Source organism: Phoxinus phoxinus (genome assembly GCF_949152265.1).
Source record: "Phoxinus phoxinus genome assembly, chromosome: 21".
NCBI classification, from domain to species: domain Eukaryota; kingdom Metazoa; phylum Chordata; class Actinopteri; order Cypriniformes; family Leuciscidae; genus Phoxinus; species Phoxinus phoxinus.
The window spans coordinates 11,177,775-11,204,080 of NC_136896.1; the positions used below are offsets into that span (position 1 = coordinate 11,177,775).

Below are 26,306 nucleotides of genomic sequence, written 5' to 3' on the forward strand. Positions count from 1 at the left end.
TCCTCATATATATATATATATAATTATTATTATTATTAGATATTTAATATTATATTATGCTTGTTTAATAATCAGTCTACTGAATGTTTTACTGTTATTAAAATATTATAACCTTTATGTAAAATAAATCTTAAAAACCCTAATAATAGTAATGATTATAATTTTTAAAAGTTCATTTTTATATATTTAATGTAGTTTTATTCATATAGAGGCATATTGCTCTATTATTTGGTAAAAGTCATTATTTATTTTTGAATATATTTGGCTTCACGCACATCCCACATATTAAAATTATAATACATTATTGTCTGATCTTTCTGAAATTTGTTTCATGCCAGATTGTACATAATCTGTTTTTATGAATGAAACGTTGTGTATATTTACAGTGTGATAGATCACATGTCACATGATTGGCTGATTTGTCACTGCCACCACAGTGTGTTTTGTTTTTAGAAATGTTGAAGAGAGAGAGACGCTTGTGAATAAGACTGAGGAGTGACGTGTCGACATTGTCTATGAGACAAGATTGGACTTGTTTCTCATTTCCTCTTGCAAATCAAAATATGCAAGAGAGACAAGTTGAGAGGCAATCTTATTTTGCCTGAATTATCACTTGTGATTGTTACATCGTTGTAGCTCTTGCAGAACGCACCCGTACGCTCTCCCTACTAAACCTGACAGAGTCTGAAGTCCAGGCCGCCTCTAAAGTATCAGGTTTGAGGACAATGTATTCCTGAAACAAATGAGTCTCATCAAAATTCTGCGGCAAACCATATGTTTTCTGTTCCCATTCTCTTCACTTTTTTTTCTCCTCTCCTGCCAGAGAAAAGAATGTTATCGTGTTTTTTTATTTTTTTTGTCTTGAAAGCTTTGCTGCAAGTGACAGAGGCAGCATCAATTTCCATTTGGTAATGAACTGTTCAGCCTAATGTGTGCTTTGGAGCAAGAAGGGCTCAAATTTCTGAGTAGCTCAATGAGTTTTTCAGTGTGGTGAGAGCGAGGAGACATTAGGGTTGTGATACTCCGGTGGTCATAGTCAAAGAGAGAGAGCGAGAGAGAGAGAGAGGCCATATTCCTGACTGGCAATGAACCTGGAAACAACCATTTCATTGAGAGCAAATGGACTGTTTGCTCTGCCATAGCAGGTGGGTAAATTAGGGTCTTCTGAAAAATAACTGTTTATTCCCCAAATCCTTGAATGCTTGCTTTGTTTATTCCTCTCATTGGCCTAGTTAAAACAGCGCTGTGAAGGCAGACAAATGCCTCAACAAATCTTTGCGTCTAAGACCGCGGCACCGTTTGTACACGAGCGATTCATTGATCAGAAGCTAGATGGTTGTAAAAAAGTTTCCATAATCCCATGCATTCACAATTCGAACAGAGAGAAACAGCCGCTGGCACGCCGAGGCCATAATTGAACATGTTACATTAATCTAGAAGGTTATATGTAGCTCAAGAAAATGCTAATTATGTTTTGTTTCCCATAGCCATCTACAAAAAATTCTCATGGGGGAAGCAATAAACAAACGACGGCGGTGATTTTCCCCTCACTGTTATTCCGAGATGTGTAATATTCAACGCTTTAGCCCAAGCAAAATCATGGATCATTCCATTTTTTAAATCACAGCTTTGGTGGTGTTTTCAGAAAAGGAGGCACTTTTCACTCGCTTGGGAGAATGTTTACCCCTTTAATGGCTTGTCAAGGCTAATATGGGCTTGTAAAAGGACTGCATATTTATGGTGGCCTTAAAGTCAGTAGCTTTTGTTTTCACAGGTCTTGATCCACAGGCGGCCATTAATGCTGAATTATATGGAGACGCTGAATCGACGCGGCAAGGCTAAATGTGGAGATTTTAGTAGTGCCACAAGTTACTTTATTACAGCCTATTAGCAACAGTGTCTCCCATTATGGAGAGGTAAGGCCGGGATCGATTCAGGATAGGCAGTGTGTCTTGAACACAGAAGCCTGTTATTCTCACGATAAATCTGCGTGGGCCTGTGTGCTCCGTAAACATTTATAGGCAAGCATTCTTCTTTTGACAGAAGTCGCAGAGGTAATATTTCCAGTCCAGTACAGTAGAGCTTCTCTGAAATCCTACATCCAACATATAAATGTCATCCCAGTCTGTAAAACCCAGATAGGTGTGTGTTTGTGGAAATGCCTGCGCCACTCTATTGATCTCTGCTGAGGCTTTGCTGCCACGCTAGTCTTGATTTTCAGTTAGCTGAAACCTGTAATTTCTGCCACCGTTCAAAGAAAGAGGCAACGAATAAAGAATAAAGGATGATCAATTTAAGAACTTGCTGATTCTAGGGGGAGAGTAACATTCGCTGTGTGGGGCCGAGATCTCGTTTCATCAAAAAGAGACAGGGAAGCCCATGTAGGAAGACTCTTACTAAATTGTCAATTGAATTTTAATGGAGGGTTAAGGTCAGAACAATATTTCACAGCCGGAAAGAGGCAAAGGAAGAGGGACTGGTTATCGGATTTCAGCCTGAACATGAGACGCTGAGTTCTTTTTAAATGTTGCAATTCCGTTTGGGGACGCTGGCTGTGTGTGTATCGCACATCTTTAATTTAAGTTTTAAGCTTTTAAGCGACTGATAAGAGGCAGATTCAGAGTGAAATAACCTGATATGTTTGCCCAGCTGCTGTTTTCACCAAACATGAAGAGAGATCTCATAATCACAGATTTTTAAGTGGGCTGACAGCAAAGTTAATCGCAGATGGTTGGGGGGCTGAAACCTTCCTAAATAGGGTCTAGACATGCTTGTTTGTGTGGGAGGATATGAAACAGAGCACGACTGATAACCCTGTTATCATCTACTGAGAGATCGTGCAAGTTTTAGTTGAACTCAGACTCCATCCAGGTTACCTAGTTTGTGGAGATTATTTTGCATCTTTTGGAAACGGTGTCCTTGACGTACCAGCGGGGATGACAGACGAGGAGACGGACCACGTGTCTCTGTGGTCTGTCACAATTGCGGGACATGCTCAGTTTCTCATGCTTAAGCAGAGGGTAAATCCTCCTTCATCCTGGATCCATCAGATTATATAAAGTCTCATCTTTTCCTGTCACCCATGGTTATGCAATAAAGTGCTTTGGATGGCTTTGGCTCTCCACGCGTCCCTGTCTCTTTTTGCTGCTCCCTGTCTCATTCTGTCGCTCTCTGACTCTTCTCCCCTTTCTCAGTATCTCCCCCTATGTGTCTGGCATCTGGATGGCTGGAGTAACGCGGCTGTGATGAATGGTGATGTCATGTCTAATGCATGACTGTTGTCAGAGCTCCTGTGTGGCGTTATTAAATTAAAGGCACAGTAACGCCAGGAGCGCAATGTTCATAAGTAAAACCGCTCCATTGCTCACGGTACCTTAGTCCTGATTGGCATTTCATTACTATTGCCACAAGTCACAGCCTAACTTGACAGCTGTCATGAGCGTGAGCTGGGTTAATTATTTGGCCTTTTAGTAAGAAATGAATCAAGGCAGTTTTTCTCCAATGAGAAAATAATCGACAGTACAAAAATTAAACGCTGATTATTACATATAAGCTCAAACGGTCTTTGAAACCAGTAACATCAGCAGATAATTTGTTAGAGGGAGGCTTAACCTCTTTTGTGCTAGTGTTCTCATCGAGGCATTGAGTGAACAGCAAATTACAGGAGGAAAGAAGAATTGGGAAGAATCGTTTGTTCATTCGGTGGATTTGTTCATTTGTTGAATTTATTGATTTGTTCTTCCATTAGTTAGAGTTATGTGAATTTCTTCGAATTTCAATTCATTCTAATTCTACTTCTTTAAATTCTCAGGTCATGCCTCAGTTTAAATTCTGAAATTTAAAAGGCACTTTCAGTTCAGCTCTGAATGACGCACATCCTGGCCTAATAACAGTAAACAACTCACTCACTTGGACATTACCATTTTCAGTCATGTCTGATTTGAAATGAACTCAAAATGAACCCTGAATATGAAGGTTAGCTAAGGGTAGGATAGGATCAGATTGGATTGGATAGGATGGTATTGTACTAATCCCCTAGGCGAAATTTAAGCATGAAAGCAATACATATAAACAAACATGAATAGAATAGAAAAATAGCAATAAATTCGATACAGTATGCATATTATATAAAAACAAAGCAAAAAGAACACCACCATATGCATAAAATCTGAGCAAAAACTTTATTTTATTTAATCAAAACAGTGGGATCTGCATTTGCATCTCGAATCACTATTTTGTGCAATCTAAGTAAAGGGAAAATAGTAAAGTGCTTGCAACTGTAAAATGGTGCTACCTCTGTCATTTTATCTCACGTTCTGGTTGGAACCAAGCCATGGTCCGTGACCGGGCCACAGTCTATTATTTGAGGATGCCTAAACTACACCTTTAATGTATCATGACTGTTTACAGTATATTTGTTGACTAAAGGTTCTACAAGCCATTCAATTGAAAATCATGTAAACATCAAATGGGCCTGTATGAATTTACATTGGACAATAAAGAGAAGGGACATTACCTCCTCACTATTTTAAGTCCACCACACGCCACGGAGCTGGAAAGGTTTGATGGTGATGGATCGGCTTGCATGGTGAAGAACAATGAATGGAACTTTGCAGTGAGTCCTTAAATCAATAAAGTACTTAGGATTGCCTTGCTTTCCCCTGCAGAGGATTTGCACTATCACACACAAGTCATTTTAGGCTATCTCATTAAGCAAATCTTCCTTTTGCTGGCCATCCAGCAGTTCACCCGTATTAACTTGCAAAATAATAGGTTTGAATCATGGGAAAGGTGTCAGTTTTGTCAGTTTGCTTAACGAATAAAGAAAAGGAATATTGGCAGATGGAGCTGAACAGAGGATCTGGATATATATTTTCAAAAGATGGCTTGCTGAACAATTCCTCTCTCTCTCTTTGAGTGATGTTCAAGATGTTTAACCGCTCTCCAAAGGAACAATGAATGAGTCTTAGAAGAGCATCAAGATGTGTCCTGTAAAATTCATACGGCGCTCTGTTGTCTTATCCGGCGTTGACAGCTCTCTGCAAAAATTAGACCTAACGGATGCTCCAGACACAGTGGCGTTCAGTGGCATGTTTTTAAACATTGATGTGTTCTCCAACAATATCTCAATCTGATCTGGAAATGCTGCAGCTGTAAATAACTCTGTTTACCCATCTTGCACTGAAGCAGAGGGTCAGGAGCGGAGACAGAGAGACAGCCAGGATTGGCATTCCTGAGTCAGCTCCACTCATGCAGGCTCCTTCCATCTGTGCCCAAGGCCCAAATCACTGAAAGCCAGTCGTTTTTAATGAGACTGAGCCTGCGAGGCAACATGCCCATTAATCAATAACTCAAGCTGAATAGGTACAGCTCCAGAAGCTGTGTTAGTGTATAAACAGGAAATTACTATCAGAGGGAAGTTGTGGGTGTCTGGTCTTTTAGCAAATGTGACAAAGCTATTACAAACCAGGCCTGCTTTGCGAAAGATTACTCGATGGTGTTGTTTGCCGTATAATTAGCCTTTATAGGCACAGGAAACTGTTACCGGATCTTGTCGTGAAAAAAGCGTGGCTGGAAGGCCTTGTTTTTGTTTGGGGAGTGATATGTCTTGCCGCTTTGGCTTGTTTTTGTAATGTAGCATCATTTTTATTATAACTACTGAATACGCATAATTTCTTCAGACACTGAGGAGAATTTCCATCTTGATTTGTTTGTTTGTTTTGCTCCGACAGCGCTGTGTATCCATGGTAATGCTGGCCTATTTAACTTCACTCTCACTGTACATGCTTGTGGGCAGAAGGATATTTTAGGCTGACAGAATTAGCCGTAGCATTAGCTTGATTTGCTTGCGTTCCATTAAGCTAAGTTCACTCATAAATAATAGCCCCAGTGCCTAAACAAGGCTTAATCCACTTTCATGGGCTCAATCTGCAGGTCTGCAACTGTGCTGAAAGTCCATAGATTGTGGCTAATAATCTGATCATTAGCAAAAGCAACACAGCTAATTTTCTTAAAGCTAATCTCCGCTACAAGATAATCGAGGGGGATTATTCCTATAGTTCGCTGCCTTGACCGTCCCTCACACATGAGGAGTTATCAATAATCATCCTTCCACATTAAGCCTCCTTATTTCCACTCCATAGTGCCAAATAAAGCTGTTGGTAATCACAACAGTTAATTGTTGTAATTACAAGAGTGGATGAGCGCCGTACAAGCTTTAATATCACGTACACCCGACACCCATACATCCGCTCGGCTCTGCTCCACAGCCCTGTCAATCTCATCAGCTAACGACCTTAAACTTTAAACAGTATGTGTAATTAGTGCCTTGTTGCCTATCTTGCCTGTGTCTTTCAGGATAGTTTCAGGGTGAACAGGATGCTGGAAGGAGATGCGGTAACTGGAGACATTTTGTCAATACTTCATATCCTGTAGTTCAGCAGCATATCATCTTGGTAACCAGGTAGAAGAATGCGCCGTATCAACTCTTGGCTTCACTCAAAACGAATGGCAATGAGAGCAGAGTCTATCTCCGAAGTTGAAGGGAGGTCTAGTGACAGATGTTAAAAAAAAAATCAAAGAAGAATTTGCAATGAATTTGTGGCTCAAGAGACTTTAAAGAATGAGACAGTCTGTCGAAAATATGAAATATCGGACGGATGGGCAGGAGATGCGTGACTTAGGAGCTGTGAAGGTAATTTTCTTTCAAGGACCTGCCCAAGGCGGTTTGGAGTCAGTGATATTGAACTACTAATGTAAAACCCAGAAACAGCACTGCTATATCTGTCAATAAGTTACTTGGAGTTTTGCCTTTCAAAGTGTTAAAATGGTTGTCTTATAGATTTTTTGTTTCAGTAAACATGAAGTTAATGTTGAGGAACGTATATTGTAGACACATTGTAAGTTACTTTTGTTTATTTTTGCTCTGCCAACGAAAATAGTTTCAAACAAATACACAGAATATTCGCTTGCCACAGTTATGTTTCATTCCTGATTAAATCTGAATGTTTAGACGAATCGGTTGAGAAATTATTCAATGACTCCCGGATATAGAAAGTATTTTTTTATGATTTAATCAGTGTTTTAATTAATCGTTTGAATGAATAATGCAGTGACCTACAGAAAGAACTGAAAAATATCACGAATGCATAGACTGACATTAATGTCTTGTTTTATTATTTCTGTTTATATTGATATATAAATAATACATTTGAATTACAATATAGTTTTTTTATATATATATAATTTTATAAATTCTAATCGTTTTTGTGGGATTTGGCCTTTGAAATGATTTACTACACTAAATAATGAAAACATTCAGATTGTGTTTAAATATATTCAATGCCTTTTTAATATTGAAAAAGAATATTAATCGTATAATAATTTTTTTTGTGGGTTTTTATTTTGTTGTGAAATTGGATGATTCACATGAATGCGTTTCTTTTATTTTCCTTTATCTAAGTTTCTTTTGTCACATGACTAAAATAAATACTGTCACAACCTGGAAACCCTGAAAAATGGGGTATCCTTTCTGTCAGGAACAATGATTTATGTGTTGTTTATATAGATGCAGAATATGAAGGCCAGGGGCATGAATTGGTATTCTGCGGCTGTCCGTCAAAAGATCCTCATTCATCGCATGCACGGATTGGCAATGATACACTGGTGCTAAACAGAGGGCTATGACCAAAGGAGTCTTTATTCTGTTAGTGTGTGCGTGTGTGTGTGCGTGCGTATGTGTGTGTGCGTGCATGTGAGTGTGTTTTGGTGGGTGTTTTGGTGAGAGACCTTGCATGTTTCAAAGCATTGATACATTTATTATTCCATTAAACCTAGCTGAGGTCAGAGCACCTCATTAGACCAGGACTTTGAGCAGAGGCTCGCAGAAGAATTAATCTGCAGAGAGTCATGCTGAATTATTCCTTTTTCCATGCTTTGTATTTCACATGCCTCTTTCCCTTGCATCTCAGCAGAAAGACCAGTAGCACAAGCATCTTCGACTGATCTGCTGTAGCTTGCCATGTATCCGTCTGTTTTTAATCAATCACTCAGATATCTTCTGTGGCGATCCCAGAACGTGACCTTTCTCCCCTGTTTTAAATGAATGCCTGAAAGGATCTGGAGATGTCTTGGAGGATTTGGGTGAGGGCATGTCCGTAAGAGCGCGTCTGAGTCACCGTTGCCTCTTTTCCGTTAATGAGCAGCCTCTGTGTCACTTCTCTCAGTGTTTGTGTGTACCTGTGTGTGCAAGTTAAGGAATACAAGCAAACAGAACCAAACCAACACTCATTCCAAAGAGAGTCTTTTGCAAACTCTAGTCTGTGGGCACCGGCTAATGGCTTTCTTGTGTTTGTTTACCACTGTTTACCAAGAATCTGCGCCGGGGACTTTGGGGAAAGGGAAAAGCCTTGCGATGTCAGCAACTTGGCAATCACAGAAAGTCTAGGCAAGAAAGGTTATTAAAACAGAGAAGAGGAAGGGAATTAACTCAAAACAGAGATAAAGGAATCAGGGAAGCAGTGTTTATGCATTCAATAGAACTCGGAGAAAGGCCTTAAAGGAATATTCTGGGTTCAATACAAGTTAAGCTCAATCGACTGTATTTGCGACATAAGGTGAAGCACTTAATGGATGGATAGAATGCGAAAGTGGCCTTTTTCCAGGATTTAAAAGCAGAACTGTGAAGTTCTATCTCATAAAAGAAAATTCATTTGTCTGTAAAACCTGTGTATTATTTGATCTTTAAAGGTGTTTTGATCATTTTACGGTCGTTTCTGGGATCTATGTGTAATATTGTCATGGCAACAAGTTGTAAAATGTCACACAGAAAAGGTTATTAATAGTTTTATTTTTTTTAAACAATTCATTTAAAACAACACATTGTTTATGTCGTGCAGTTTAACTATATTTGAACATTAAGTATTTTAACATTTATAATTTGTTCGAGGGACAAGTCAAAATTCAATTTGTGGTAATCAACATTATTCAACTGAATATTATTCAGTCTCTTTAGCTTAACTTGTACTGAGACTGGAATATGACTTTAACTGGAGAAACAGTCACGATTTAACTGCGGTGAGCTTGCTGGAATAATAGAGGAGCCTGTATGTGATCCTACTGCCAGCGTCCTTGCTCAGAAATGATCTATTAACACTTATTTTTGCAAATTCTGATACTGCATTTTGATTATTATGGTAATAATGAGGGGAGGGGGGGAGGTACAGGAAAAAACCCTCTGGAATAGAAAGAGGGCAATGGAGATTTCCTTTATCTTTACACCTTGTTGTGATCAGATTATCTTCGCCACTTCTTGTGGAAATTGGTTACTGCTAGAAGGTCACCTATCAATCGCTTTATATTCCGGAGGCGCAGTGATTTAATGCTCGAATCACACGTGCAAACATGCCCGCAGAAGCAGGTCACGTATTCTAGCTAATCTTGATTATGTTCCGTACTCATGATATGTATTTGTTTGCTGAGTGCAATCAGATTTGATTTTCACAGACTGCTTCTCATTTTCAGAAGGGCGTCAATGATTAGGATTCTAGCGTGCGCACTTATCAGGTTTATAAGCAAGCCCTGAAAGGAGAGACCTGATTGGTAATGCATACTTGAGCAGTATGGGATCAAACAAAGTTATTACGTGGAACAGCATTGCCCCCAGCCTGTAAAGCCTGCAATTTGGGGATGGTGGGAGAGGAACTTATTCTAATTTTGTCACACATGAGTCCAGTACTTTAGTGTACCTCACACATATGCGTCACTTGTCAGCTCTGTCACCTGGCCTTATTTGAGGTCCATGGCATTATGAGCCAATGGTATAGTGGTTAGATTAGCTGAAGCTTGCATTTATATCGCGAAAAGCTTTAAGAATTAAATTGATTAAATAAAATTAGGGCATTTTGTTTTGTTTGGCATGGGGTTGCCATTGCATTTAGTCTGGAAAATACAAGTTAAAACAAGAGGGAAAGTTATTGAGAGCTACTTCAGAGAAGCTCATTTAAGGAGCACTGACCCAATACATTGCTGAAACTCGATTTGGTTTAATAGAGGAATGGCACACTTTGAATTAAAAGCGCTGGGCATTGAACTTGTGGCGAATTAACATAATGTTTTCACTAGAACTTAAAAGGATGGTTTAATTATGTTTTAATGAAACGCAAAGTTGCCTGTCTGTCTGATTGCCAGTGGCCAGATGCTCTAATCAGTCTCTTTTTTTCCAAATCAGAGAGCAGACAAAAATTCTTCTTTTGGCAAAGACCTGCTGAGAGTCCGTATATGGGTGTTGAACCCCTCACAGCAGATATTAAACTCTCCACTTGCAATAAGTCTTTAAATTAAATATGTGTACCTGACACTAAGCCCTTGTGTGCGCGATTAATTCTATTACCCGCGTTCAAGACCTAGACCTAGAATTCCGGAGGACCTCGTTAATGAGGTTTTTTAATAAGGATTAGGATGTCAGGGTTTCAGTGCCTTTCAGACAATGCTTACCTACCATATAAACAAATCGTATTATTCCTTTGTTTGTTATTTTCTGTGGTGTAATAGCAGTGTGGAGGGGACAAAGTGCTCCCTGTGGAGCTGGAATGAGTTTTCTCTGTGAAGGGGCGTTTACCTTTCTGTCACAGCAAGCACTGGAAATGCAAAGGTAATGAACAGTGACAATGACATGCCATGTCACCAAGCCCACAAACCAGATGCTAACAAGAAAAGTGGCCATAGTCAGAGAATGAATAGATGGCCAGAGACTTGCAAGATGTAATTGAAAACATTCACATCCTGTTGTGTGAATTCAAACTTATATATATATATATTATTTTGGTAACACTTTACAATAAGGTTCGTTAGTTAACATTAGTTAACTACATTAGTTAACATTAACTAATAATGAATTGCACGTATACAGCATTTATTAATCTTTGTTAATGTTAATTTCAACATTTACTAATACTTTATTAAAAATCTTGTGCACATTAGTTCATGCACTGTGAACTAACATGAACTAACAATGAACAGCTGTATTTCTATTAACTAACGTTAACAAATATTAACAAATACAGTAACAAATGTATTGCTCATGGTTAGTTGACTAATGAACCTTATTGTAAAGTGTTACCATTATTTTTAATTGGTCATTATTAATTGTCATTACGATGCAAACCTGTATATTGTTGTCTTTTCTGTCAAGCATAAAAATAGATTTTTACACAGATTTTAAATGATATGCACAGCTCATACTACATTTATGACAGTTTATAGTGACCATGTTTTGTCTTTTAAAGGGCCAAACATGACCAAATTAACAACAAAAAGGCACTATAAAAAGTAATCCAATGACCTCTAGTCCAGTCTTCCCCTCCAGAGAGCTGTTATCTTGAGAACTGCTATTACCAGATCATTGATTCAGTGAGTTGAACTTGAGAACCAAATCACTGAATCAAGTTAAAATAACTGACTGATCACAGCGGCTCTTAAGTAAGCAGCACACTGAAGGGGAACACCATCAGTGAAAAATTACTCACCAAAAAAAACCTCACCAAAGGCATTGCATGTCTTCAAACAATTTGGAAGATAGGACACAAATCTTTTTTTTTTGGTGTGCATGAAGAAGGTTATTACATTATATTATATATTCATGTAATATAGATATATACATGCATACATACATACACATTATATATATAGTCATATATATATACATTTATATATTAGTTTTAAAATATGTTAAATTACTTTTTTTTATCCACACAAAAAGGAAAGTCATACAGATTTGGAACAACAGAATTTTTATTTTTTGGGTGAACTATCACTTTAACAAATGACATTTTGACATTTCTCCTCATCTCACCTTTTTTTTAAAGAGATTGCCAAGCACAATTATATAATATGGCATCTGATCTTATTATTCACTGACAGAATGCTTATTATTCGAGCAAAAATTATGAGGTGTAAGCCAACATCATAAATATAGCCTCAAGCAAATCATATCCCAAAATGTGAAGATAACAATGTGACGAGAAGCAAAATGCAAACACAAATAAACAGCTCTTTGGCTGGTAGACTAAAGGCTTCTAGACAATTGTGAGAATACACAGTACATTTACAAATGAAAAATGGGTCAGTGAGGCAAATTTATGGATGAAAAGCTCATTAGAGCAGAAGTGTGCTTGAAAAACTATCTCCCAAAGTGCTCTTTTTTGCAACCTTATAGATTTATGCTTGTCCACAGCTGACACTACCAAATTTTCTTGTAAACACACCAATATTTTCTTATTTATTCACCGGTTCCTAGAATAAAAAGTTATTTGTTAAACTTGATATTGATTGAATTCTGATTGAATTCTCTCCGAAGTGAGCCAAGCTATATGTACATTCCCTGCTCTCAATATGCTTTGAGCACAAATAGATATGACCCGTAACATGCCCTTTACCTCTCATTTTGTATCGTGAGAATTTTGCAGTTAGTTATGGCTGGCCCACAGACAGGTTATGGATTTTAGCCACTCCTGAGCTTCTTAAGCCTGCTCTTCCTCTTCCCAAAAGCCTGTCCTTGACACATGGAGCTTGGTAGAGATTGGAGACAAGCCTTTCACTTTAGTCTTAGCTGTAGCTTTGGCTCAGGCGGCTTTAAGATGGCTGTCCTTTACTTCCTTTCCTGAGAGGTGGTGGAGAGTGAGACGGGAGAAACTGGCACATCTCTGTAATACCTTAATCCATCATCATCAGATCCAGCTAGTGTCCTAAATCTGGTGAACGTCTGCTCAAATAATTGTGTATGGGTGAATTCCAAACAGCGATTTTACGCCCTTGAATGGCACTTCGAGAGGGAGACTCCATTGTAAGAGCATCCATGAAGAGCAAGACCGTTAGCGAAGGGTACATGCAATGGTCACTTCAAGAAATGAATGTTATTGTTTATTGTCTTGTGACCCAGGGTGAGGAGTCCTCGCAATACATGTAAAAGCTAGATGCTGAGTGAGTTCAAGTTCTACCAGAAAGACTCGGGAGGCAAAATTACGTAACAAAGCAATAATTTATTAACAGCCCAGCAAGCAAGTATTGTGTCATAAAGGCGTAGGCCCCATCCGTAGCTCGCAATCCGAGGGTAACAGAATCTGCATTTCCTGCCAGAAGTCGAAGGCAGGGGCGCAGCCGACCCTCTGGGAGATATGGGCCCGGACCATCCTGGTGGTGGTGGGGAGGATGGAGGTAATGGTTTGCGTCAGCATCTGCAAACTCAGACATGTGTAAGTACCGATCTTTTATACTACAAGTATTATAGAACACGATTGGTTAGATGTGAAGGTAATAAGCGACGTAACAATTGTTTCTTTCTGGCAGAACTTACATTTCATTGAAGTTGTTTTGTTTCGATATAAAACGGTTTTACACACATTTTACTTATGTGTAAATAAGTTTCATATGTACACTTTTAAAATGAAACGTCCCAAAAGGGGGTTTTCACAGCAATGCCATATAAACAGGGCTAAAAAATGGAAAATCGATCAGTTAGCTCCAAGCAGAATCCTTATTTTTTTGTTCTTATGTTCCTTCTGTAACATTACCGTTCTGAAAATGGTTTGATTAGAAAAAAAAAGACCGTTATAACATTATTTATTTTTGCCTATACTTTATACAAGAGATTGAATAGAACAAAAAAAAAAAAAACAAAAAAAAAAAAAGGTTTTGAGATCTTCTTGTATAAAGATCTGAGGATATTTAAACAACTTTTAATTAAGAATCTGAAGCTAAAATAAACCAAAATGTATTGACAATGGATTTGATCTGATGACTATTCTTCATATAAGGACATAATTAACTTCGTTATCGTTACTTAATAATTTAATTCTCTTAGAATTTTCTTTAAATCCTCTAAAGCCATCCTTTGGACTTTTGCAATGAGAAGTTACAAGTTCTTCATGGAACTTTTAAGAGTATACGAATGTGTTTAATAGTAGAGGCATACAAACTACATGTGGTGTCCAAAGAAGTGACGGCAAGTTTTATTAAGTCATAAAGCTGAGAGGGAACACACACATATTTGTAACATATTTAAAAACTTCACTATAAAATGTAGGTGAAGATAATAAGGAAATTAAAATTTGCATTGCTCCCTTTGCCAAGTGTGTTCCAAATGGCTTCAATGACACAAGTGCAATCCTCTGTTCAAGTGTGTTTGTGTGTGTGTGTGTTTGTGTGTGTGTGTTTGTGTTTACTCGTGCTAGTGAGATCCTGTCCCTCTGAGCACACTCTCATCTTCAATTATTTTAGCTCAGTCATCCTGAATGCTGCTGACAGGATTAACATTGCTCGAGAAAATGTCAGAATCTCAAATGTCGCTCACAAAGGCAACGTTGTCTTAATTTACGCAAAACAATTTTAAAATGCCAGAGAGCATCTGTTTTTTGGCAGCGAGGTCACATGAAAAAAACATGTAGTTGTTGGTCGGATGAATAGAAGTGTAGAAGCGCAGGGCCAGTGATGGAAAATGTGGGGATTGTTTGATCAGGCAAAGATGCGAGAGCTGATGGCTGCCAAAATCCAGCGCCCGGAGCGCTTGTGTTCCTTCACGCAAGAGGAAGCACAGAGCCTCTGAACGCCAAGTTTGTTAACAGTGCCTGAGAAAGGCTTTGTGATGTGATCGACAGCCTTGTTTCGTTGCTACTTAAAAATCTATTTTTTTATTATTATCACATGCCTTGATGATTTGGCAAATTATCAGTGTATCCTCTATATGTTTGTTTGGTCTTCAGACCTTCATAAGAGCCGCTAATTAATGCACCAGATGCTTAAAAGTGCCGCATTGGCCTGTCTAATTGGCTAATGTATTTTCCCAGCCAAGCAAAGAGGGAATACCTATAGTCAATTTCCAGGAAAACTACAAAAAACAGCTCGAAACTCAGCTCAGACAGACGGGTTTCCCCTGAGTGATCTTACATCTGCTTGTCTGACTGTACAAGCATTATCAGCTAAGCTGCAGCCGCAGCCGCATTAAAGAACACAAGCATTTCCATTCTGTTAATGTTCTTGACTGAACCGAGATCCGTCTCACCCAGCCCCGGGACATTTCCCGGCCTTCTGCATATTCTGCAACACCGCAAGCTGTGTAATGGCAGGAATGTTTGAGTTGAAACATCTCCCCCGAACCTTTAGCTCTTTGCCACCCCGAGTTAGAACCTGTCACTTTTATTCATGTGCCATTGCAGCGGTTTGCCCCTGTGAACAGCTCTCGCAGGCGCGTGAAGACGCACAATTGTGCCTTGTGAAGTGGGGAGCTGTCACTAAACGAAGGCAAACTCTCTGAGGATACTTCAGGAAGAGACAGAGACCCAAAGTGACAGGGTTCTTGTTGACACAGTAAACGTATGCCGTGCACTTGAAGATTAAACGATGGTTGTGGCATGTTTGAGCCCTTCAGCTTAAGCTAAATATGATTAAATAACAACTCGGTTTGTGTCATCAACGCTAGAAACAGCCTGACACTATGAATTAGCAGCCACCTGTGAATTTCTGGCCTTGTTAGCACTCTGTGATGCCTACAAGTGGTTAGCATAATGTAAGCATATACTCTATAAAATCTGTAATTTCATTGAAAGCTTCCTTAGGGATGCAAGCCATGCTTGAAGATATTGTTTCGTCCTTGTGTAATGAGAGACAACACGGTGAAAAACAATATTGACTCAGAGCAAATGTAATTCTATAATTCCAGTTTCAAGTAAAACTCCAAGAGACGTCCGTCACACTGATAAGGCGGCTGCTGATAAAGCATTTGTGTTTGTCTTGAAGAAAAAAAGATAAGAGGTGCATTTAATTAGGACCTCAATATGGTCAATTCAGCCTCCGGCTCGAACATTTCTATAAAATCTTGATTAGAGTCCTTGGATAACAACAGCTTTAATAACAAGATTGAATTAATAGAAATTTCACTCTGTTCCCATGGAAAAAATAAAAACGTGTATTCAGGAGCGAGCTAACCTGTAATGAGTTGTCAATCAAATGCATTGATTTTTAAAGAGATGCACCTAAAATCTTTGATTTCATGAAACGATTTTCCCTTTGCAGGGTGTTAATAGAATCCGAGGCTTCAGAGATTCTTAGAAACATTCACAAATCTCGTTGGCAACAATGCCCATCTCTCTTATTTTCATATGCGTTTCCGTGGTTGCATCAGATCCAGTGGGCACTAAGCCCACAAACAAGCCGGGTTACCATGGTGAATGTTACCACAGAGATGCAGAACCTATGCACGTCTCATCGGCACGTTGATTCCATCAGTGTCCACCTCTTTCCTCCCCTGCAGGGGAATAGCAAATTAAATAAAATGGTATGATGAATACATCAAAGCGGCTTGATTAAAAAGAAAAGGATTAACCAGAGTCTATATATAAAGACTGAAGAATGATGGGAAAGACAATATCGCAATTTAACGGAATTACACTTATTGCCCTGACTGAAGAAGGGCCATGTAAATGATATTAAGGAGGATAAGCTTTTAAACACCTCTGAGACAGACTGCCGCCCTCACAGCTTCATTGGATTATCGCGCCATATCTGATGAAAAATGAGATATTCATGCTTTCATTGTGAAAGACATGCATCGTCGGTTCGGTTTCAGCGTCTATGCGTGTGTGTCAGCTCAACATGTGCGCACTTTCACACCAGATCACACCGACACCTTCCATTGTTATTGACCTAAAAACAATCGCAGGATAAGATGTGACAAAAAAACATTTATTTCCCATTGACACCTGGGTGTGATCTTTAGTCTGCCAACAGTTTAGTGTAGTGTGAGCAATGGGAACAACTATGATCACCCTTTTATCAGAGCCCCGAGGAAGCACATGTGTCTGTGTCAGAGCTGTGAAACCTCGTCATATGTGAAGATGGCCATCAATGTCTCTAATTTACGTCTCTCCCTCCTACCATGTGCCCTTCAGACAGTCGCTGATCCTCACGCTGGTGGATAGACTCCACACAAACTGTTTTGTGACAAGCGCTGTGCTTCCTCTTATCTAAAACCAGTGCTCTGCCATGACAATGCCGTCGTCAGGAGAACTCCCGGTTGAGTGTTTGCGCTTCCGCTAGTAAAAGCTTAGGGGGACTTATCTACTCATGCGTGATTACCATTTTAATAGGTTTATTTTCAAGTCAGGCTTTTGTGGTTTTAAAAAGCATGTGAAAAGTAGAAAGCTCTTCGTTTGACTAAGCTCAGGGTAAATGTATGGCTCCTAAATGAAGATGCATTTATTCTTTGCTGTCTTCCTTGATTCTGTATGTACAGTATTTCATATGAGGGTATTTATTCAACTGTAGGAACTTTTGGCCAAGTCAAATTTTAGAATATAAAGTCTTCGAAAACACACTTTTTACTATCTCAGTAGCAATTTTCCATTTTTGTTTCTTCGTATCCCCCACAATATTGAAGTACAGAAAAATAGTAACAAGGTGAAACTCGAAAAATTTAAATTTCGTGCAAAAGTTCCTTTATTTCAGTAATTCAACTTGTGAAACTAATGACTCATTACATGCAAAGTGAGATATTTCAAGCCTTTATTTGTTATAATTTGGATGATTATGGCTTGCAGCTATGAAAACCTTTTCACAATATTCTAAATTTGGGGTATTATATTGTAATTTGAAGCTGTACGCCATAATCATCAAAATTATAACAAATAAAGGCTTGAAATATCTCACTTTGCATGTAATGAGTCTAATATATTAATTTCACCTTTTAAGTTGAATTACTGATATTAACTTTTGCACAATCTTTTGCATTCTAATTTTTCGAGTTTCACCAGTATGATATATAATAGTATATATTTGAATACTTTTATTATAAAATTATATATTATGTACAACTAAATAGAATATATAATATGTTTAATATTATATTTTTGAAAGTTTTATTGTGCATATATAATGTATATAATATTATAATGGAAACATTTCTCATATTTCAAGTATATCATATCATTGTTCAGGTGGTGGAAATGATAACCACGGCTGTGGAAGAGTTCTTAAATATTCTTTAATATGAAATAATTCATATTTTTATGATATATAGGGCCCTATCTTGCACCCAGCGCAATTGACTTTGAACACCGACGCATGTATCATTCCTATTTTGCACCCGCGCACAGCGGACTTTCCCTCCACAGACGCACGTCGGTAAATTAGGAAATGAACTTGCGCTCGCGGGGGCGGTTCAGCGCAAAGAGGAGGCGTGTTCCGGCGCAAAACTTCCCTGGTGCTATTTTCCAGTTTTAGAAAGCAATTGCGCCATTGACCAGGAAAAAAACAGTCTAAAGACAGTGGCGCGTTGCGCGTTAGTGATATGGTATTTTAAGGGCGCGTGCTTGGCCATAATAGTAACGCGCATCTACTTTGATTCTCTAATATAAAAAGATGCAGCAGTTTTCATTTTTGCAAATCATACATTATTACAAGGAAAAATATTAACACACGAGGGAAATCATTGTTGTGTCCGTGAAGATGTGAAAAAGATCTATCTAGATAAAAAAAAAAAAAAAAAAAATTCTAGATTAGGCTACACATTTACTACCCAAATTATACGCCTGTTTAACCGAAGCTAATTTGGGTGGGTTTCTCCCATCATCCTCAATGTCACTTCTCTGTGTTTTACAGCCCTGACGAGAACGTCGGTTTCCTCGGCTGTGAATTGCTCCTGGCGTGCGCTGGCAAATCCGCCGTTAATAGCGATCCGCCACGAAACAAGCGCGCCTGCTCTTAAAGGGAATGTGAGAGGACGCTCTGATTGGTTTATTTCACGTTACGCCCAAACCACACCTATGAATAATGAAGCTACTTCAGACCAACCCCTTTTAGATTTGCGTCGGGCGCAAGAGTCATTTATCGCGCTGGGAAAATAGCAACAGCGCCGGGATCCGCCCACAAAGTTACTTGCGCTTTGCACTTTGACACTTGCGTTTCAGATCGTCAAAATAGGGCCCATAGTGTCATAATTGAATATTGAAAGTCTTGGTCTGGGACAAGGGTAAAACAATACAATTATACTTAAATAAATAGTGAAGTTATGCTTCTAAAACCATTTTTATGTCAAATTAATATAAAAAAAGGGTCGAAATCTGTTCATTTGAATAGAAGTCAACCCCTGGGAGATTTATATGCCCAGAACTGAAAAATAAAAACACTTGTTGAATTGGTGGGGATCCAGTCCTTGTTTGTGTGCTGAAACATCTTGAATGGTGAAGTGGAAATCAGTCAATGTCATTCAACAAATAAAATCATTCTGTTGCAATGCTCACTCTCCTCTCCCCATCCGCAAACCCAGACAGATACTTATGAATATGTATTGGCCGTATGATAATAGCGAAGCCAGGTTTCTTAAACAGCACTTTTTTGACAGGGATGATGGGTAAGGAACAATTGAACAGAGATTGTTTCCAATATTGGCCTTATCTCACCCTCCAAAATACATAAATAATAGTAAAGGATGTCAGGATCAGATAGGCCCTTATTTATGGAGGAAAGCTGTCACAGGATCTTGAGATGGCATGACAGTGTCTTTGTGTAAATCTATGTGTTGTACAGTATGTGGGTGTGTGAATGTGGGTAGTATATGTTGCACCCACATGCAAGACACGAGCTCAGTCTGTTATGTGGGAGCTGTTTGACAGGGAGGAAAAGAATACCACCACGCACAACCCACTCGCAGACACGCTTTCCTGCACAAACAAGCTCTCCTGTTTATTCCAACTTACAACCACATACCTTGAAAGCTGAAGTGTAGTTTCTGCACAACCACAATCACCAAATGCTATTGCAAAAATAATGAATGATTGTTTTCAAACAGGTTTCCCTACGAACACTCTGCTCATCTGCCAATGGTCAGGCAAGCAGAGTGCCCCACCCCAGAACTCACGCCATTGGCTGAGCCGCTGTTGCCGTGCGAGACAGGTCGGAATTCTCAAACAAACAGAGCTACGTTTTGATAGGGTCACAGAGATACAGTGTAGTCTCACTAATGGTTTACTTTTAGTCGTCTCTGCATATTAAGCTGGGACAGGAGTATTTTAACACTTTTAACAGGAGTATTTTAACACTTCAGCTTTAGTTGACAAACTCCGGTAACTGTGGTAGTCAAATGTGAGTCCTGCTCATTGCCTTGGTCTCCTTTGAGGGAAATATATCCTTTCTCTCCTATCTAGCTGTAATTTAACCAACAGGGGCACGATCATTGATGCCAAGCAACATGTCCTTGAATGATAATGAAAAGCCATGAAGCAGATGCAGAAATTCTAGTTTACAATATTGTTTACTCTGTAGGCACCTCGAATGTCATAAGCAGATGCGCGTACATTGATTTTCCTTTCCTCCAATACCAAGTAAACGATGCATGAAATGATTTGTTGGTTTGTTTTCTTGGCATATTGCTAAAAGCTCTACTGTATTGTCTACCAGAAAAGGGGAGAAAGGGGAAAAACAAATAGGCTGCCAACAGTCACGGCCATCATTCTCCCGTCAACACGTGAGTCAGTGTTAACCAGGCGGTGAGCTAACAGAGCGCGAGGCAGCGAGAGATGAGACCGCACAACATGCTCCTCACCTGCTTCCGTGACTGTAATTACAGTATAACCATGTTTTCCCCTCTTTGCAGTCAGTTTTCAGTCTCATTTCTGTTTCATGCTGCAAACCTCAGTCATGCTTCCTCAAGCCAGACACATTGACAAGATTGAGTCTAGGCAGCTGTCGCACCGGATCCGGCGCACACTGCAAACAAAGCCAGATGAAACAACATCAAGATCATTCTGTTAAGGTTTTTTTTTATGCTTCTCAGGCTGTATGCTTGTTTCCATTTGTGAACTGTCATTATCATGGTATACCTCGTCAAAATTATGTTAGCGTTGCACAGGAAAGAGAAGTGATCACAGAGGCAGATCTCAGAATTGGGCAATTTTCAGGTAAACGTGTGAATAAAAGGCGCAATGTCGCTGGAAAATTGAGATGAGTCTGTTTGCAGCATTGAAGGTGTGTTGTATTTGTGTTTTCACATGGGAAGACAGCAGTTGTTGGGTTAAGGCGTAAAAAAACGCAAAGAAAGGACGAGAGAGATGGAGAGAGAGATTAGAAGATGTCTGTAATGCTTTTGCTGGAGGGCAGCTGGTGTTCTCTGTGGTTCTTCTACACAGATTCAGAGCACATTGCTACTTTTGGAAGAAGTCCCCTGTTTCACATAGATCTCACAGTAAGAGTCTAGTCAAATGCCTTCTTTTCCATACGGTCCCATAGCTCAGTGGGGATGTGACATAAATGTCAAGACTGTGTTATCTGTGCGAGTGCAGGCACCACTGAGCTCTGGACAGACCCGCCCTGTTATCCCTATTTTCTTCTTTTTTTTTTCCTTCTCCATATCACCCCTCCCTCCTTTGCTTCCTCATCTTTTTCTGCATTAGGCTAATTTATAACATTTCTGGGTATTCCGATTTCTAATGTTGAGTCAATTTCTCTTTGAAAATGGCATAATAATGGATGGACACGTGGATGCAGATCTGTACTCCAAATGGGTTGGCATGACATGTCAAGCAGTGACAGTGGTGCCCTGCAGTGTCACATGCTCCATCTAGAACGATAGAACATTTTTATGCTTCTCGCATTTGATAAATGCACTTTTTATGACTTGATATTAGCTTAGATATTAGTTAGATTGCATTGAATATTTGTACTCTTAAAAATAAATATATCTGTCACACTACAGGACTATTTAAATGGGTAGATCACCCCAAAATGAAAAATCTGTCATCATTTACTCACTAACACTACATAAAAGAAGATACTTTGAAATATTTGTTCTCCGTGTAATTAAAGTAAACGAGGTCCACTGACAAAAACAGTTGATTAATTATTCCAAAATATCTTCTTTTGTGTGTGTAAATGATAATGTTTTGGGTAAACTATGCCTTCAAGTGAGCTGCAGAAACAGAAGGTGATTAAAAATGAAAGGGTGACTAAAAGACAGCATATAAAAGTGTGTGTGTGTGTGTGTGTGTGTGTGTGTGTGTGTGTGTGTGTGTGTGTGTGTGTGTGTGTGTGTGTGTGTGTGTGTGTGTGTGTGTGTGTGTGTGTGTGTGTGTGTGTGTGTGTGTGTGTGTGTGTGTGTGTGTGTGTGTGTTTTTTATTTTTTAATTTAGATGTTTCAACTTTTTGGCTTTTAAAATTGCATCCCCCAACCCCTAATATTGATGAAAATATTCAAAGTGTAGACACACAGGTCATTTATATTTCTGTATTGAAATGTTGAACATTCTTCTTCTTTTGCAGGTGTAAAGAGGGTTACCGTGGACTTCGTTGTGACCAGTTTGTGCCGAAGACGGACTCCATCTTATCTGACCCAAGTATGTACTTTTGTCACTGTGTGTGTTTTCTTTGAGGGATTATATGGGGGAATCTTTTTATTTTGTGTGCTTGATACAGGAAAAATGAATGTGGTTTGGATAAAAACAAGGTTATTGAGTTATTTCCATTCTTACTAGCATGAACAACACAAAGCCCTTTGGCGACAATATGCTTCATGATACGGCAAACCAAAGATGATAGAACATAATTTACTTGTTGTTTACTTGCTTTCCAGTCTTAGTTTTAGAAGTTCCAGCCTCTCTAGCATCAGATGAGTCTTTTAGCCTCCAGGGCTGAGAGTTCTCCACCGATTTCTCAGAACCGTGTATTGCTTAAGTAGTTAATTATACCTCTCTCTCTAAGTGCTGAAATTGCCATCACCCTACAATGCCACACTCATGAAAATCAGAAAGCATTTGCATATGCTATTTTCTCTATAGGAAAGCTGATCTCTAACTCTGCAGGAGCAGATTTTTTTTTAGCGTGACAAATATAGTGCGTAACCCGTTTACATTTGTTGTCTGATTCTAACAAGGCTCAGAGTGGCAACGAAATGTGATCAAGTGACTATTTTTCATGAAGAGTACATTTCCCCTGTCATTAGGAAAGTCCCTGAATGAAAGTAATTGCTTTGCTAATTTTAGGTCGATGCTAAAGTCATTAGCCATTTCTGTGCTCAATGAGCTAGGAGAGTGTCTCACAGGTTAAAAAAGGACATTGGAGTACAAGTAGCCAAGGGGAAGTTCATAGTCACTGAAAAAGCTGTCAAAGAGAGATGTTTGCTTTCTTACAGGTTGGTAATGGAAAGATTTGTGAAACCTCACAAAGCCTTGACTCATAAACCCTTCTTCCTGTGACTCAACTTTCCGAGTGCTATTATACCGATATGAAAGGAAGTGTACAGGCCTTGGAGGGAGAAAGCAGAGAAAAGAGCTGTCCAGCGCGAGATGAATCTGCAACACGGCTGTTCCTGAGTGCCTAGCGTTGTATGAATTGTCTAGCTTTTGGGGGGTGATCTTTCACAGCGAGTGATACGGCAACCTAAACTCCCATTTAGTGCACTTTGAATTGCTGACCCTACTGAGTGGCTATAATGGGATCTTTCTGTAGCATTTGTGTCCCTGATACGTCTCTTTCCTATCTGATTTTCTCAATGAGAGCATTCATATTCCCGCTATCCATCAATCCCCGAGATGGAGCCCTCATCTCTAGCAGTGCCATCATCTCCTTCACGGATACACCTACACAATCCTGCTGGTATTGCCTCCTCCACCCTTCTGTTGACACCGTTTAGCATTGTAGCAATTTTAGGCCACTGCTGTTGCAAATCTGCTAAATGGCTGAAGCTTTCGGCATCTATAGTTTGTTTTTTTATTTGGTTGTATCCGCCTATTCAACATTGATAGAAATGAGCCAGTTAATCCAGATTATGTGCTTGAATTACAATCCATTCCTGCCATGGAAACAAACACAACAGGCTTTGGAGCGGCCTGCATGAGGAGCAATCACAGTGCTCAATATCTTATGTCAAATTACAGCCTTTACTATTTTTTCATAGCCCATTATGTTTTCGATGTATCTTTATTCCACCCTGTAGAGGCCAGTGTTTGTTTTTCCCCGTTCCTGGTTTGAGCCTGATGTGTTTGGTCCAGTGCATCTTTATTCACTTAACCCACCAAATGAGCCACTGAGCTTGGCTTTATCTGCCACCTAGTCTTTTGTCCCATGAGCTTTTTCACAATCTATCTCTGCTCAACACACTAGCACAAATCATCCGTCGACTGTCTTTTTTGTCTCCATATCGACTACCACACAAGTAAGATGTGAAAAGAGCCTCTCTTCTGCTTGGCCCCTATCTCACCCCAGCTCCCTGGCAAAGGATAACACTGCGGGTCAGCGACTACAGAAACACCCCTGCTTATTATGAGGAATGCTGTTGTCTTTCTTTCAACTTTTTAGCCTGTATTGTATGAGCTATGGTGTTAGAGGAGTAGTTCACCCAAAAATGAAACAATTTTCTTACCCTCGTGTTTTTTTTAAGCTGTGCAACTTTCGTTCTTCCACAGAACACAAAAGGAGAACATTTGTTTTAATACTTTTTTAGGGACTGATGTTTTCAAGCTATAAAAAGTATCAAATGGTCCATATAAATCTCCATAGACCTCTGTCAGGGAGATGCCATATTGAATTTTACATGGAGGAAAACAGGCCTGTGAGGAATAGACTTTCACTCATTTATAAAGGTATAAATCACATGTCATTTTCAAACTTACACCTTTCAAAACTGCTTTGTGGAGTTTTTGTATACTCATTTTTTTAGCCATGAGTTTGATTGACTGGCAATCTGACCAATCATGACGCCCGAATGCAACATTTTGTCCGACAAACAATGATCTGTCACCAAAAACTAAAGAGGCATTTATTGTTTATTGAATTTCTTAAAAAATGACAACATTTCAAATCTGAGACTTTGTTATAAATCAAAAGTAACCTGCTATTGTCTTTTCTGTCGGCACGTTGTCAGAGCCATGGCTCCTGGGTGTCTTTGCAAAGGGTCAATTGGCATTGGCATGTAAAATCCATTGAACTTACTGTATCCCTCACAGCCTTGTTTTCATTCTCGAATGAAATAAGGTCTATATTCCAAGTGTTTTTAAAGCCAAACATAGCTTTTTTGCAAAACAACAGACCTAAATTTAAGGTCATGTGAAAAGCAATGTTGTCCGGTTCATGAACTAATTACTTTTTTGAATATTATCTTTTTAATGAGTTTAATTAAGTTTTTTTATTTAGTTCACAAAAATTATCAAAATATTTTTTCATGAATCTCACTCATTTGGTTATCAAATTCTGGTGGTAGTGGTTAAAAGCTCACTGGAGGGGATAATTTTCAAAAGTTGTGTTTTTTACGAAAAGCTATTGTACATCTTCAGAAGACTTATAGTCTATATATAGTGCATATGTCGTATGGAGTGGATCACTTTTATGACGATGTTTTGAAGCACCAGCTCCTTTCATAAAACTGTACAAACACGAGTGACAAGAAACAAGGTGAGTAAATGACACATTTTTGGACTATCCCCCGTATTAACAAGGAGTTTGGTTGGTGGAGCCATTTTCAGAGCTGTGGAAAAAACCTGGGGTTCAGCCGGTGACTCGAGGGAGACGGATTTCACGACTGACTTGCTCAGGGGACAGCGGCCCCTCTCATTTAGGTATTTATCTCTCGAGCATTAGGCTATGTAAGTAAGCCGCACAAAGGAGCTTTCGCCTATTGCTCCAACTAACGGAAGGATTAAGGATTTGATTCATTTTTGTACTTCTTCCACTCAGTCTCTGAGCGACTGACGTTGATTCAGTGCACTGGATGCCATTCCTCTTCGACGGCGTAAATGTCTCCCAAGGGTGACGGGACAACGGATGGGAGCCTGTGGTTTATGGGAGCAGTACATCAGGAGCTTGCTGCCAGGATTCGAGGAATGCATGCATATCCGTGCTTAATGACTTTGTGTGTGTGGCTCATGACAGCACAGCGATTATGACAGGATGAATGTGGCAGTTATTGTGGGCAATCAGAGGCAGCCTCAGCATGAATGGGCCAAGCAATGCTGGCAGTAGGGATACGACAGAACCGCTGGATCATCGCCTGGGCCTTTTGTCTCACAGAGCTGTGTTGTGTTTTTTAAAAATCTCACCCGATCCCACAACACACAGCGGATTCAATAGGCCCAGAGGAGAGACACTGTGCAAAAAATCTCGGCTAGGAGTATTACCAGCAATTCTGCTTACATTAGCATTTAAAACAACCTTTAAGCGATTCCACATACTTCATTGTGCCTGCACTGTGCTGCGGCTGCCAATAAACAAGGGCTCTGTCCTTATTCACCATGAATTTAAATCATAAGCATGAATTGTTTAGGCTAAAACTA

General features: G+C 39.3%; 1 protein-coding gene across 4 annotated transcripts in view; it reads left to right on the forward strand.

Annotated features, from left to right (window-relative positions):
- Positions 1-26,306, forward strand: part of nrg3b (neuregulin 3b) — a 136,966-nt gene that overhangs the window by 96,287 nt on the left and 14,373 nt on the right. For all 4 annotated transcript variants that reach the window (XR_013795576.1, XM_079594433.1, XM_079594431.1 and 1 more), the window contains exon 3: positions 22,303-22,376. Coding sequence is in view for 3 of the 4 variants with exons in the window: in XM_079594433.1 (XP_079450559.1) it covers positions 22,303-22,376 (74 nt within the window). In the remaining variant the exon portion in view is untranslated. The remainder of the gene's footprint in view (positions 1-22,302; positions 22,377-26,306) is intronic.